This window comes from Myxocyprinus asiaticus, chromosome 36 (assembly GCF_019703515.2).
Source record: "Myxocyprinus asiaticus isolate MX2 ecotype Aquarium Trade chromosome 36, UBuf_Myxa_2, whole genome shotgun sequence".
Classification (NCBI taxonomy): domain Eukaryota; kingdom Metazoa; phylum Chordata; class Actinopteri; order Cypriniformes; family Catostomidae; genus Myxocyprinus; species Myxocyprinus asiaticus.
The window spans coordinates 38398697-38414271 of NC_059379.1; the positions used below are offsets into that span (position 1 = coordinate 38398697).

A 15575-nucleotide genomic window follows, 5' to 3' on the forward strand; every position below is an offset into this window, starting at 1 on the left:
TTTGAGTTCTGCTGAAGAAACATAGTCCTACACATCTGGGACGGCATCAGGGTAAGTAAATGAGAGAATTTTCCTTTTTGGGTGAACTATTCCTTTAAGTGAACAAATCGTTCTCATTCACCTCCACACACTTGGTCTATTCCAAAACTTAGTGAGCTTCCTCGCTGTCTCCTGCCTACATAGGCACTAACTTATATACCAAAGTGTAGTGCATTATAATTGTATCATGAAATATTTTAGTGAACATTTTAGTAATCCACACTATGCAGTGTCATGGAGGCACATCATTTATGTGCTGAAGGGTAAACAAAGTTCAATTGTTGAAACACAACAAAGCATAAGCACAAGTGAGACTCAAGAACAGGGACTTGAAGTTTAAAAACTCTTTTATTGCAAATCACTTAAATCCACAAAACTTGCTGCACATACTTTAGAACACATGCGAATATGTATATTTGCCTTTAAAAGACTTCAAATTACAATAACAATAGTGGGGAAAAGAAAACCCACAAGACTTCTCTGTCAAACACTTTCTCCATCAAAGGTAACACTTTACAATTAGGTTCTATACATTAGCATTAGTTAACACTATATAACATGAACTAACAATGAACAATAATTTTACAGCATTTATAAATATTGGTTTATGTAAAATTGTACATGTACTAATAAATTTTTAATATTAAAAGTTGAAAACGTTAACATTAATACATAACCAACTATCAAACTTAAAATGAGCAATAGTATATTTATAAATTAACAAAAATGCTGCATTATTTATGATACCGTAGCATGTACTAATGCTAATGTATAGAACCTTATTTGAAAGTTTTACCCATACACACAAACACACAACTTATTCTCTGTGCGGGAAGATAACTGATAAAGAGCTTTAAATACTTTTAATCCAATTCTCAACATGAGAGACAGTAAATGTACAATTCCCATCAAGTACAATATTTAAGACTGATTCTACAGTCTCCAAAACGCAGAGTACTGCTTGAAAATGCTTAATATGTTCCAAGTTTTTTTTTTTTTTTTTTTTTTTTTAAGTATAATACTATAAAACTCTGCAAACCATTCAGACAAGAGCAATAAACACATTGTCAAAAGCAATCTCTATCTCGCATTTAGTGGAGATTTTAACATTGCAGTATAACACTAGTTCAGCTAAAATGATATACTTTAAGACTTGTATGGTCTGCAACAGTGGTTCAATGTTATTCAAGCAATCAAAAGTAAGACTATTAAGCTGGTCTTTGTGGTCATGCCAATGAGCACTTCACAAATTTTCACCCATTGAAGTGCACCAAGTGTCTCGTAATTAAGAAAAAAAAAAGAAACCCAGAATCATGATTTATCCCACACAAATGTGTACGACTGCAAAAAACATATAAAAGAAGACTGCTACCAGGAGACACAAATGACTGGAATGTAGAAAGGAATGAAAAAATTGTGATGAAGATACGAAAAATAATTTTAGTCAATAAATTATCACTTGCGTTTGTCATTGAAAAAGGAATGCATTTAGGGTACCATCAGTATGTGTAATATTCTGATCTCATCAAAATGAGGAATGTACAACTGCAGTTCACTTTCACTAAAAAAATAAATAACACTGCATCGAGTTACAAACTTAAGTTTTCAAATACAAACTTAAAATAGACTTAAAGACTGTGAATGCGTTGCATTTCAGTCCAAAACTATTTGAAAGTATCACTATAAAAACCAATAACTGAAGAACAAGTCAGGGAGGAAATAAATTAGTGGTTCTTGTCACAGACAGTAACTGTCACAGAAGTAGGCTTTAAAAATTTTGAGCGCGGTTTGGAACTGATGATACTTTGCTATGGTGAATGGTTACAGTTGGAATAATGCTAAGGAAAAAAATAACACAAAAGTAGCCATGACAACCATCACCATGTCAGACATTATGACTTAAAATAAATTGACAAATAGCAGCAACTGCCAACAGCTTAAATTAAGGCAAATTCATGCAAGGCCATGAAAAAGCATTTAATGTATATGGATGTGTACAACCATATCCTTTTTATACAATTCTACTATACAAACGGTCACATTTAAAAATACTCTATAATTTTTAGTCATTTCATTCACCCTCCCCATTTCAGCAGCATTTTTCATCACCCCCAGTGAAGACTCAGCATTCAATCTGCGATTGTAGTTGTCTGCGCAAAGTTAATGTGCGACGGTGCAACTGCTGCATTTGCTGCATGCGGTCCCGCTGGCGTGCCAGATTCTGTGGCATTGGGTAGCGCTGGCACCCGTAAAGAAAGCGGTAAGGGATGCGCACATGGCACGCAGTGGCGCGACAGCGCGGTTGGGGCATGGGTGGCAGGAGCATCCAACGCTTGCGCTCCGCGCAGTAACGGTACGCCTCTTTGCGATACTGCTTATCCACATCATCACTGTTCTTCCAGCCACCAATCACAAACACATCATCACCAAGATAGCAGATAGCGGCACCCTCAATACTGGTAACTTCGGGGGGAAGGCTCTCGAGAATATCTTCGGAGATCCTTATGCTAATCTTCTGCCGAGCTACATCGTCACATACGTTGGTGTAGCTTTTGGGACAGCATGAAGCAGTGTGGTAGAAATTGGTGGTCGCTACAGCCATTTGGAACAAGCAGTAGTTGTCGACAAGTGGTAGGGAGTCGACCTCTTGCCATTGGCGGCTGTCAGTGTCGTAGCGAGTAGTGACTGTCTTTAACCCATCATCGCTGTCGGTATCTACAGGTGTTCGTGCTGTGACATAAACATAACGATCTTCAACACTAATGGCCTTGACATCTCTCAAAATCTTTGGGGCAGACTCTAGGTTGTGCCACTTGTCCTGATCAGGCTCATAGACACTCACATCCTTAAAGCCAGGGCTGAAGTTGCCATGGCCACCAATACTATACAGAATATTTTTGATGCAGGTGAGGCCAAAGGAATGCTTGCGAGTGGTGAGGTTGCTCACTTGTTCCCAGGTGTTGCGATTTGGATTGTAGCGTTCCACTGTCTTGGCAAATCCTGGTTCCATGGACCCTGCCACATATACATGTGTATCAGTGGCTGCAATAGCGTGGCCATCCAGATGGTTGTGAATGTGTGGCAAATTGACCCAACGGTCCTCATACACAAAATACCCTACGCACTCACTCAAGTAGTCGCCTCCTTCAGACACACCTCCAACCACCATGATAACATCCATGTTCTGGCCAAACCGTGGTTGGAAAGTGGCCATATAAGAAGCCCAGAACTCCGTGTCGGCAGATTTTAGGTTTTCAAAGCGGATTGCGTGACCCTCGACAGCTTCTGACACAAGTTGTAGGCAGGGTGCATTCTGTGCCACCAAAGGCTCATTCTTCACAACTCTTGTCAGATAGGTTGGCTTTATCTGTGGCAACCTGAGGAGACGAAAAAGCTCCTCAAAATACTTTGCACGTTCCTCTGAGTTTTTCTGAACCCATTTGACCACAGCATCAAACAGAACCTCTTCAGAATCAACGGTAATCTCTGCATCAGACAGCCAGTCTCTGACCAGGTGGAATGGAAGCGTGTAAAACTCTTCATCCTGGATGACTTTGTGGAAGTTGCGGCGTATCATGTCAGCAGCACGTAAAGCCAGTTGATCCAGAGTATACATGTGCGCCAGGCTATGAACGGCCACGCAGTTGCCCAGGCTCAGTTTTCTCTTCAGAAACTCTCCACAAAAATCTTTTAATTGCACAAGCAAAAACCTGGAAGGAAGGAAAAAATAATTCTCTAAGGACTTACAACCAAAAAATAAATACATCACATGGTTGTATGTGTGATGGAAGTGCTCTGTCTTGTTTACTGTGGTAGTCAGCAAGTAATATACTGTATTCTAACCAGGTGCAATGCAACAATTTTCCAGCTACAAGCAATTTGTCTGTACACACTGAACATGAAATTGCTGCATGATGTAACACAATCACAGCCAATCAGAAGATTTTTGATAGTGATGCACAGAAATGAAGATTCTTGGCCAAAACTGACAATTCTGGACACACTGGGCTGAAAACTACTTACACTTTGTTTGTAGCACTTTACAATATGTATACAACTTTTAACATAAAAAAAAGTGTATTTAAGTGAACAACTCGATCTCATTTACTTCCATACAATGACTCATATTTCTCATTCACAGAAGTCTCTCCCTTTCGAAGCCAATGAGCTCTAGTTTAAACCACGAGACTGCTTTGGTGGCTTTTTTTGCCAGTAAAGACTGACTGTAGCGTGAGCAAATAGCAACTGAGTGCGGGCTTTGAAGAAGCATATTATTGGTTTGCTACATTGAACGAATACGCCCTTAGCTGAACCTGTCGTTCATTTGAATCTGAATGAACTGAATGTTCTAGCACACTCGTTTGCGAACCAAATGAATGAATTCATTGTATCGTTCATGAATGAGGATTTGCTGATTGACTGAACAAGAGCAAGTCGTTTGTCAGTTCAGCATAATTGTTAATCAATATAATTGTTTACAATTTACTAAAAATGACTAAATAACACAGTTAAAATGAGAAATTACGATTGAAAATGTGCTTTGGTGCACAGTATAACTAGATATTTAGAAAAAATTCAAGAAATGCCTATGTCTTGGTAAAAGTAAATCCCAGCACTTGTCAAAATATAGGAAAAATAAGCCCTGATTTCTTGTCATTTGTGGCGAAAACAGTTATGGTGTTTAAACTCTATTTTTAAAATGTCTTTGTACATTTGCACACATGCAGATTCCATTTGAGTTGCTTTCTCCAGCCTTAAAAGACTGACAACAGCAACTATAAGCCAATAGCACACTGTAAATTTTTTTCGTAATTTTAACGGTAAAAGACTGTAAAAATGCCACAGTAAAAAAACGTAAATTGGTTAATGGGTAGTTACCTTAAAATATACGGTAACATTTTTTAATATATTTAAAAAGACAATAAATGTAGTTTTACAATAAATTTTGTATTAAAGTATGATTTTCTGTATAATTAACAGTACAAATTTATATTATGTTTAACAATTGGGTACATGTACTTTTTACGGTAAATTGTTAAAATGATGGTAAAAACAATAATTGAGCATTCCCAGAATTCCCTGCGTGACCCCGTTTATTTTATGGGAATAGTTATGTTTCTTCTTATTTTTAATATCAGTTATGTACATTGGGGTGTTCTGTGTTATATTCAGTGTAGTTTAGTTAATGTTTACTGCATTATTTTAATTTCACATGTGTTACCCTGATGGTGTTTACTGTTTTTATGAGTGACACTGAGCTGTATCACTGTAATAATTACTGTAATAATCACTGTAATAATTACAGAAGGGCACATGATGACATGAAATTCACCAATAGTGGCTCTTCCAGGAGCAATGACCAATAAACATGTAGAGACAGTTCTCTGCATGTTTATTGGTCATTGCTCCTGGAAGAGCCACTATTGGTGAATTTCATGTCATCATGTGCCCTTCTTTAATTATTACAGTGATTAACAATACATTATAAAATGAAAAGCAGATTTTTACAGTTTCAGAGGGTTAATATATCAAGTTTATTAATTAACAATATAAACAGCGGTAATGCACCAGAAAAAGAAGGCATCAAAATTACATCCCATAAAGCCTGAAACATGTTCACCGTATTTTTTACTGTGAATTTCTGGCAACCACAGCTGCCAGTTTTTTACCGTAAATTTAACAGGATTTTTTTTTACAGTACAGTGCGGGCTGTGAAGGAGCATATCATTGGTTTGACCCATTAAATGAATATATCTGCTCACTGAACCATGAGTCCAAATGATTTTTTGTGGTAAATCAACAATATGCAACAAATGCTGTCAATAAAGTTTACATCTTTTAACCTAAACATTCCTTGTAAGAACAAATATCAATGAATAAATATCTCTGATTCACAAACTGTTCTATCGTCTTCTCTCTTCACTTCTGACCCATTTTTGATCTATAGCGAAGTTCCCCAAAACTGTTTTGTTTTTGTCTTCACTCACATTTTGACGTTCAGCCACCTCAATTGTGAATAAGTGCGAGTGAGTTGTGCTTGACCCCTCCCGTCCTTCCCTCCTTTTTTAAGTCTGAGGTGTGAATGACTGGCGCTGAACTAGTGGGGTCTCATGACATTTTAAACACTCTGCTGAAGACTTTCAGTACAACTGTAGACATGCAAATCTTAACAAAGGATAATTAGACTTTTTTTCAGTCCTGAACAACACTGTGCTTTTGGTTCAATGCAATGACTAGTTCAAAATTTAAAAGTCGCTCAATCTACTGGTGCAAAGGAGTAATTTGCAGAAATGGTCAATGAACGAATCAGTAAACGAATATTTTTGGTGAACAGATTCAAGACATGAGTCACTGGGATGAATCAAAAAACCCCACAACTACTGCTTGCTTGTTCAACAGGGTGACAGTACAATGTGACAAAATTTCAGCCAATTACAGATGTTGGGATACATTCTGATTCACAGGCTTGATCAACAATCATACTGCAAATCAGAACAGGAGGAAGGGAAGAAGGGAATAGTTGTTTTCAAGAAAGGGAATGTTTAATGTACTATGTCCACTTGTAAGTAGCTCTTTATTGGCTTAACAGTTTCTACTTAACCTTATTATGTAATCAAGTTTTCAGTCTTTACACTGTCAAAAAGCTTACTAGCTAGCTAACTATCTGGCAAGCTGTCTTAGTATGTCCTATATTAGTAAACTCACTTTCATACAGTTGAAGTCAGAAGTTTACATACACTTAGGTTGAAGATATTACCTCTTTTTTTTAACCACTCCACAAATTTAATATGAGCAAACTATAGTTTTGGCAAGTCGTTTAGGACATTTACTTTGTGCATGACAAGTAATTTTTCCAACAATTGTTTACAGACAGATTGTTTCACTTTTAATTGACTATATCACAATTCCAGTGGGTCAGAAGTTTACATACACTAAGTGTGCCTTTAAGAAGCTGGAAAATTCCAGAAAATGATGTCAAGCCTTTAGACAATTTATCTTCTGGTAGGAGGTATACTGAATTGGAGGTGTACCTATGGATGTATTTTAAGGCCTACCTTCAAACTCAGTGCCTCTTGACATCATGGGAAAATCAAATGAAATCAGCCACAACCTCAAAAAAAAATTGTGGACCTCCACAAGTCTGGTTCATCCTTGGGAGCAATTTCCAAACACCTGAAGGTACCACATTCATCTGTAAAAACAATAGTACGCAAGTATAAACACCATGGGAACATGCAGCCATCATACCGCTCAGGAAGGAGACGCATTCTGTCTCGCAGAGATTAATGTAATTTGGTGCGAAAGTGCAAATCAATCCCAGAACAGCAAAGGACCTTGTGAAGATGCTGGAGGAAACAGGTAGACAAGTATCTATATCCACGGTAAAACAAGTCCTATATCGACATAACCCGCAAGGCTGCTCAGCAAGGAAGAATCCACTGCTCCAAAACCACCATAAAAAAGCCATACAACAGTTTGCAAGTGCACATGCGGACAAAGATCTTACTTTTTGGAGAAATGTCCTCTGGTCTGATTAAACAAAAAGTGAACTGTTTGGCCATAATGATCACTGTTAAGTTTGGAGGAAAAAGGGTGAGGCTTACAAGCCGAAGAACACCATCCCAACCGTGAAGCATGGGGGTGGCAGCATCATGTTGTGGGGTGCTTTGCTGCAGGAGGGACTGGTGCACTTCACAAAATAGATGGCATCATGAGGAAGGAAAATTGTGTGGATATACTGAAGCAGCATCTCAAGGAAGGAAGTTAAAGCTCGGTCACAAATGGGTCTTCCAAATAGACAATGACCCCAAGCTTACCTCCAAAGTTGTGGCAAAATGGCTTAAGGACAACAAAGTCAAGGTATTGGAGTGGCCAAAGCCCTGACCTCAATCCGATAGAAAATTGGACTCAGTTACACCAGTTCTGTCTGGAGGAATGGGCCAAAATTCCAACAACTTATTGTAAGAAGCTTGTGGAAGGCTACCCAAAACATTTGACCCAAGTTAAACAATATAAAGGCAATGCTACCAAATACAAACAAAGTGTATGTAAACTTCTGACCCACTGGGAATGTGATGAAAGAAATAAAAGCTGAAATAAAACACTCTCTCTACTATTATTACTATTATCTCTACTACTATAGTTCACCCAAAAATGAAAATTCTCTCAACAGTCATCATTTACTCACCCTCATGACATCCCAGATGTGTATGACTTTTTTCTTCTGCAGAACACAGATTATGTTTTTTAGAGGAATATTTTAGCTCTGTAGGTCCATTAAATGCAAATTTTGGGTGCCACAATTTTTACGTTACAAAAAGCACAAAAAAGGCATCATAAAAGTAATCCATACGACTCCAGTTGTTAAATCCATATCTTCATAAGTGATATGACAGGTGTGGGTGAGAAATGGATCAATATTTAAGTCATTGTTTTATATAAATTCTTCTCCCTGCCCAGTAGGTGGCAGTATGCATGAAGAATGCGAATCACCAAAAACATGAGAAGAATGTGAAAGTGATCTGTTTCTCACCCACACCCGTCATCTCATTTCTGAAGATATAAATGTAACCAGTCGTATGGATTACTTTTATGCTGACTTGTGATTTTTTTTGAGCTTCAAGATGTTGGCGCCAATTCACTTGCATTGAATGGACCAAAAGAGCTGAGAAATTCTTCTAAAAATCTTCATTTGAGTTAGAGTGAATTTTCATTTTTGGGTGAACTATTCCTTTAAGGACGTTTCAATTTTTTTACTTTTAAATGTACTCAACTAGTAACTGTACTAAATGTACTAGAGTAACTCCAACATGATTCAAATAACATGTTCTTTATTTGAATGCAAGGAAACATGTTTGGAGAAATTAAAGTTCTTTTCATTACAGAAAACATAGGTGTGCAAGAAAAATTCACAAAAAACTGCACCACAATGGAAGTTGTCAACATAGTGTTAATGTAAAATAAATTACAATTTAATTTATTTTAAATAATCCAGATGTTCAGATATAATAGTACAAATAACAGTCTATCTAGAAAGTTATTTAGAAATCAATATCTAGAAATTATCAAATTTATCTAGAAAGAACACACTGTATATCAAACAATTTGTATAATCATAAACCCCTGCAGATAGTTCAGACGTAGAACATTTTCAGGGTAGACAAGTTTCCCCCAGTTTAGATCAGGAAATGAACTTGCATTGCGGATGTGGAAAAAACTGTGAAACCTGCAGACTTTTAAAACATCGGTATGGTATCCATTAAGGCTGCATAACTGATTGCAGATTGAAAAAGCAATATGGCCATGCACGATTATTAAACAGCAAAAGGCTGAGTTTTAAAATTTGATAATCACCATTCACCATTAAAATCCCTCTGGCAGTACACAGTGAGCAGCGCAGCTAAATGAAATCGCCTCCCAAATTTTGGCTATAGATGCTGTACACTTGAAACACATCACAGAACAAAGCAATAATTAGCAATCTATCTGAATCACCACGGTAAAAGGAGTGGTGTATGTTTGATTCTCTCATTTAAAGCTAATACATATGATTTGATATGAAGTGCCTGTAACTGTCACGTAACTAACGCTTTATTCTGGGTATTTAAAGAAAGGAGACCGTTCATCAACATGCACAGAACACCAAGGCCAGTTCTGATTAAGCCGGTGTGTACATGCATATATAGTACTGGTGTCTTTTATATCAGTCTTTTATATGTTTTTAACTTATGTTACGTTCATTTGGAGCATGCACACATGTGCAGCTGATCAAATTGTGGGAGGTATCAAGCCAAGCTCTGTTTAAAAAAAAAAAAAAAAAAAAACAAAAAAAAAAAAAGGATCTTCCTTGCTCAGCCTTTGGTGGATTGACAACATAACTATAGTGTTTGCTAATATTTTTATGCAAAACCTCGATTTCTCAATAAAAAAATTAAAAAATTGCATCAAAACATATCAAATTAATCGATAAAATAAATATAAAAATCAGCCAGCCCTACATTCACACTCTCTTCATAAATTCACCATTGACCAATTACTTTCACTTTTGAGCACGCTCTGAAATATGTAACAAATCATAATTAGATTTTAACATGTTTGGAGTTGCCAGATATCTGGTGACGAAATCCCTAATCAGGGCTCATATTCACAAAGAAAACTTAAGGCTAAAAATAGCTCCTAACACTGAAATTTAGGAGCAACCCTTAAAAATTAGGGGCGTGTCACTCCTAATTTTAGGATTTTTAAAATTTGATCTAAGAGTAATTTATGAAGCATTTTAACTCTTAAAGCAGCTCCTAAACCCACGACAGCTTAGAAGTCCTCCTGAGGACATTTAAATCCCTAAGAATGACTCACAAATGATCCAAAGCATGCCTACTGTTGTCAATTCACATTAAAAACAATGTTTTAGACTGTTACTATGACAAACTTTTTAAAAAGGTATCACCTGGATCGCAATTGAGTGTTTTAACAATATAACATTATAATATTAAACATTATAATATTGACATTGACCTTTAAAAAAGGTTTCGTCTGAATCTTAAAGGTTTTATTCATAACTGAATAGTAGAGAGGCAGTTACCTCTCCTACGAATTGAAACAATCCAATTAAACCAGGCATACAGTTGACAAAGCATGCAATCTATGGCCTCAGGCAAAGTGAAACTGTATAGAGAGGATGAATTGGGAATTTATGTCAGCAGAATCATCTATCAAACTATATATGCCCTCTCCAGATCGTACATAGTCCGAAAATTCATAGTGTGTTTTCTTATCTTTCTATCTAATACATACATTTGAAGTCAGAAGTTTACATACACCTTTGCCAAATACATTTAAACTCAGTTTTTTCACAATTCCTGACATGTAATGGTAGAAAAATTTCCCTGTATAAGATCAGTTAGGATCACTACTTTATATTAAGAATGTGAAATGTCAGAATAATAGTAGAGAGAACAATTTATTTCAGCTTTTATTTCTTTCATCACATTCCCAGTGGGTCAGAAGTTTACATACACTTTGTTAGTATTTGGTAGCATTGCCTTTAAATTGTTTAACTTGGGTCAAACATTTTGGGTAGCCTTCCACAAGCTTCTCAAAATAATTTGCAGGAATTTTGGCCCATTCCTCCAGACAGAACTGATGTAACTGAGTCTGATTTTCGAGTCAGGTTTGTAGGCCTCCTTGCTCGCACACGCTTTTTCATTTCTGCCCACAAATTTTCTATCGGATTGAGGTCAGGGCTTTGTGATGGCCACTCCAATACCTTGACTTTGTTGTCCTTAAGCCATTTTGCCACAACTTTGGAGGTATGCTTGGGGTCATTGTCCATTTGGAAGACCCATTTGCGACCGAGCTTTAAATTCCTGGCTGATGTCTTGAGATTTTGCTTCAATATATCCCCATCATTTTCCTTCCTCATGATGCCATCTATTTTGTGAAATGCACCAGTCCCTCCTGCAGCAAAGCACCCCACAACATGATGCTGCCACCCCCATACTTCAGGGTTGGGGTGGTGTTCTTCGGCTTGCAAAGCCTCACCCTTTTTCCTCCAAACATAACGATTGTCCTTATGGCCAAACAGTTCAATATTTGTTTCATTAGACCAGAGGACATTTCTCCAAAAAGTAAGATCTTTGTCCCCATGTGCACTTGCAAACTGTTGTATGGCTTTTTTATGGCTGTTTTGGGGCAGTGGCTTCTTCCTTTTCGAAATAGGACTAATTTTACTGTGGATATAGATACTGGTCTATTTGTTTCCTCCAGCATCTTCACAAGGTCCTTTACTGTTGTTCTGGGATTGATTTGCACTTTTCGCACCAAACTACATTCATATCTAGGAGACAGAATGTGTCTCCTTCTTGAGTGGTATGATGGCTGCGTGGTCCCATGGTGTTTGTACTTGTGTACTATTGTTTGTATAGATGAATGTGGTACCTTCAGGTGTTTGGGAATTGCTCCCAAGGATGAACCAGACTTGTGGAGGTCTTGGCTGATTTATTTTGATTTTCCCATGATGTCAAGCAAAGAGGCACTGAGTTTGAAGGTAATTAAAATACATCCACAGGTACACCTCCAATTGACTCCAATTAGCCAATTATCCTCCTATTATAACTCCTAGCTAGGAACTCTTTGGAGGACTCCTAGTGGTAAAATAAACATCTTTGTGAATACGGGCCCTAATCTTTACACTTGCACAGTTTGGAAATATTTCATTTTGCTTTGTGCAATCTGGCAACCATAAGCACAAGCTCTCTCTCTACTGCAAAAAGGTGCCAGTTGGCAAACAGGTATGTCAGAGATTAGGGATGCATTGATGTGTTCTTCCCAGTGTTCACATGAAACTTACATTACTAAAGGTAATGCAAGTTTTCAACAGTTTTGCACACCTTCACAAATGGCCAAGAGAACAGTCAAAATATTTCCTTGAACTTTCTTCAAAAAAAAAAAAGAGAGAACAGAAGGTAAGATATTGCTTTGAAAAGTGCAGTTACAACATGTACATGTTTTTAACTGAAACTACTGTCAGGTTTTCACCCATAAAACACTTGTGTAGAACTTTCATACACCACTTTTTTTTTAACATACTTAATGGAAACAGCCCAAACTTCTGTTACTAGTTTGTTTATTGGTGTAGAAAAGGTAACAGGTGCATATTATGGCCATGTATCAGCATTAGTGCCATGAATCTTTGCTATTAATGCAGTATGTAAACATCACAAATTACACAATCAACTACATACAGTATAAACTTTCAATCATTATTGAGTGGTTACAAAAGTTACTTTTACTGATCTCATGTGGATTCTATTCATAGAATGAAGCAGAAAGCAGATTCTTTACATACATCGTAGACCAAATGACAGCTGCAGTAACAGCTTTGTCTCCTCTCTAAAATAAACATCTAAATTTACAAGAGACTGCTTGGAAAATGTAGACAAATGATATATTGGCATAATCATTTAGTGATTTTCTACATGTTCCATCAATCAATACCATATTTTTTTGCTTTTCACATAAGTTACAAGAATATTACGACATGGTATTTGGAAGTCCCTGTAACAAACAGTTACTTGGTAAAACTGTGGTGAAATATCAAAGCCAGAGTGCACCTAATGATGAAGAGTTTGTCACAATGAAAAAAGAATTGTATGGAAATAACATGTATTAAAATGAAAACAATACAGATTTTTTGTAAAATCCTCCAAAGCTGTCCCTCTTCAGTCAAACACCTTACAGCATTGCCAAAATCAAACATTTAACTGCAGATTGTGGTACATTCAGGTTTGTCCACAATAACGCCATGTAACAAGGCGTGATGTGATAAGCAATAAAATCCATGTCTTTGATGTAAAGTGAGTTTTTGTCCTTAACCAGTGTCAGAAATTGACTTTCATTATGGGTCAGTATTTGCCTCCAGAACCGATTTTCAGAGCCAGGGGCATTTTTCATAACCTTATAATGACTCTGTCATGCTTACATTTAAAATACTTTATTTTAAGTATGCTGTTACCCCACATTTGTCATCAACATCAACTAATACTTGTAAGGCTATTGACAACAATCTCCTTCTTTGATTTGATTAGATTCCAATTTCGAAGCAATTCAATATTTTTTTGGGCACAAAGTCAACAGACAAATAATCACATAATTGTCTGACGTCTACAATGTATAACCTGCATTGTGACTGAAACGAATTCTGTGTCACTTTTTTCTCATTCACATATTTCCCAATATTTTTGACTATTAAGTTAACATACAAAACTAATATAATGCAACAACACAGATGATGACATTCCACAGTGTTCAGTCAGAGATATGATTCACACAGTAGAAGTGGTTAATGTTTTGAATAGGTTTTATTGTATTATTAATACTTATATTAATAGAATAAGTATTATTATCTTTAGGGTCATCCAGATAATTATTTCCCTTCCTGTTATTATCTGGGTTCAATACAAGTTAAGCTCTAACAACAGCATTTGTGGAATTTTGTTGATAACCACAAAAATTAATTTTGTCTTGTCCCTCCTTTTTATTTTTTATTTATTTATTTTTTAGGGCTGAAACCATGGTTTTACTACAGTAATATTGTGTGGTAACTATGGTTTAACTAAATCCCATGGCTAAACTGTTTCTGTAGTGAAACCATGGTTAATTTTTGTAGGGGTAAACAAAACATAAGTCTAATAATTTTCTGTTTAGGCTCACAAAAGTAAAAAAAAAAAAATGTAAAAAAAAATTATGACTTTAATTATGATTTAAAATAATATTTTAAATTACCCATTTTATCACAAGAAATTGCAATAAATAAATAAATAAATAAATAAATAAAAAAAATAGAAGTTTAATAGAAGTATCGTATTGGTATCGATATCGACGATATTTGATTTGAAATTATTGGTATCGGATCGAAAAGAAAATAAGTGGTGTCGCCCATCCCTTCCACTGATTTGCTCATCATGAGCTGCTTTTGAGAAAAATTAGTGCTCCGTTTGCCTAGACAGCAAATGCCTTTGGGAATCAAAGGCACTTTTAAGAGTCAGCACTCTACATCTTGTTTGGGTATCTGCATGTCTGGTCAATGTTATTTCACTGACAGGGTGCCTAAAAACGATGATGATTTGGAACGCGTGTGCTTGTGTGATGTCCAAAAATGCTGCTGACCCAGAGTGGTAGCAATGCTGCGCTCCCATGATGCCCAATATGTATTTGTGTGATGCTCGCACAAGCTGTTTAGAATTGCAGCACGTCTATCTCACCTGTCCGCCAGCTCCAACACCTCGTGTACGTTAGCGGTGCTCACTCGGATCTCGCCTGTGTACATAAACTGGATGACGCTCTCCACCGTCTCATGGTCAAGGCCTGCCTCGCTGCTCCACTCCTTCATCTCCACCCGCCTTGACACCGACTCAGAGAACTGACCCCCGAGCAGCGGCGTTAAGTAATCGGTGGCCGCGGCCAAGACGGAGCGGTGCGCGGTGAACTCGAAGCTGTTGGCAGCGCTGCTGAACGCGAGCGTTACGTCGCAGAAGAGCCCGAGCTTCCGCTGCTCGTTCTGCCGCCGGGAGAGCTCCGAGCAGTGTGTCGCGGAGGCGAACTCCTCGGCCTCCTCGGAATCTCCGTCCCCCGCTAGAGCGCTCGCCACACTCGGGCCGCCGCTGCCTCGGCCGGCGTCTTCTGGGTTCGGGGCGGCTGCGGCCATTTCGGCATCCGCGGTGTCGGTTCGTAAAATGCGCAGTAGATTGAGGCGGTGCAGTACACTCAAACACACACACTCCAACATAAACAGCGTTCCACGCATGCGCACACGCGTCTCACAACGCAGGTAGAACTGGTGACGTTAGGAACTGGCGTTACGTCTGAAGGACTGATCTGCCTAACTTAACAAAATATGGGTCATTTTTGGGATTCGTTAATGTTTCTATTAGAAATATAATTTTTTTTAATTACATTTGATTAATAGGCTACTCCTCAAGATTGGGCACATTTTAAACCTCCAACAAACCATATTTTCCCACCTCAGGCATCAAAGC

At 37.5% G+C, this 15575-nt stretch overlaps 1 protein-coding gene across 1 annotated transcript; it reads right to left on the reverse strand.

The window, feature by feature from the left end:
* Positions 1–393: 393 nt before the first annotated feature.
* LOC127427105 (kelch-like protein 11) lies at positions 394–15327 on the reverse strand. Its single transcript, XM_051674474.1, has 2 exons — positions 14802–15327; positions 394–3749 (listed from the first exon to the last, which is right to left on the reverse strand). Exons 1-2 carry the CDS (start codon positions 15323–15325, stop codon positions 2162–2164), a joined length of 2112 nt encoding a protein of 703 aa, XP_051530434.1. The 5' UTR covers positions 15326–15327; the 3' UTR covers positions 394–2161.
* Between the last annotated feature and the right edge of the window lie 248 nt (positions 15328–15575).

What these genes read in the sequence shown, in the direction of transcription:
- LOC127427105 (XM_051674474.1), bottom strand. Translation starts at nt 15,325, where the DNA reads ATGTTGGAGTGTGTGTGTTTGAGTGTACTGCACCGCCTCAATCTACTG. An exon ending in GTGTTGGAGCTGGCGGACAG is followed by an intron (nt 3,750 to 14,801) that starts GTGAGATAGACG and finishes CCTTCCTTCCAG; the next exon opens with GTTTTTGCTTGTGCAATTAA.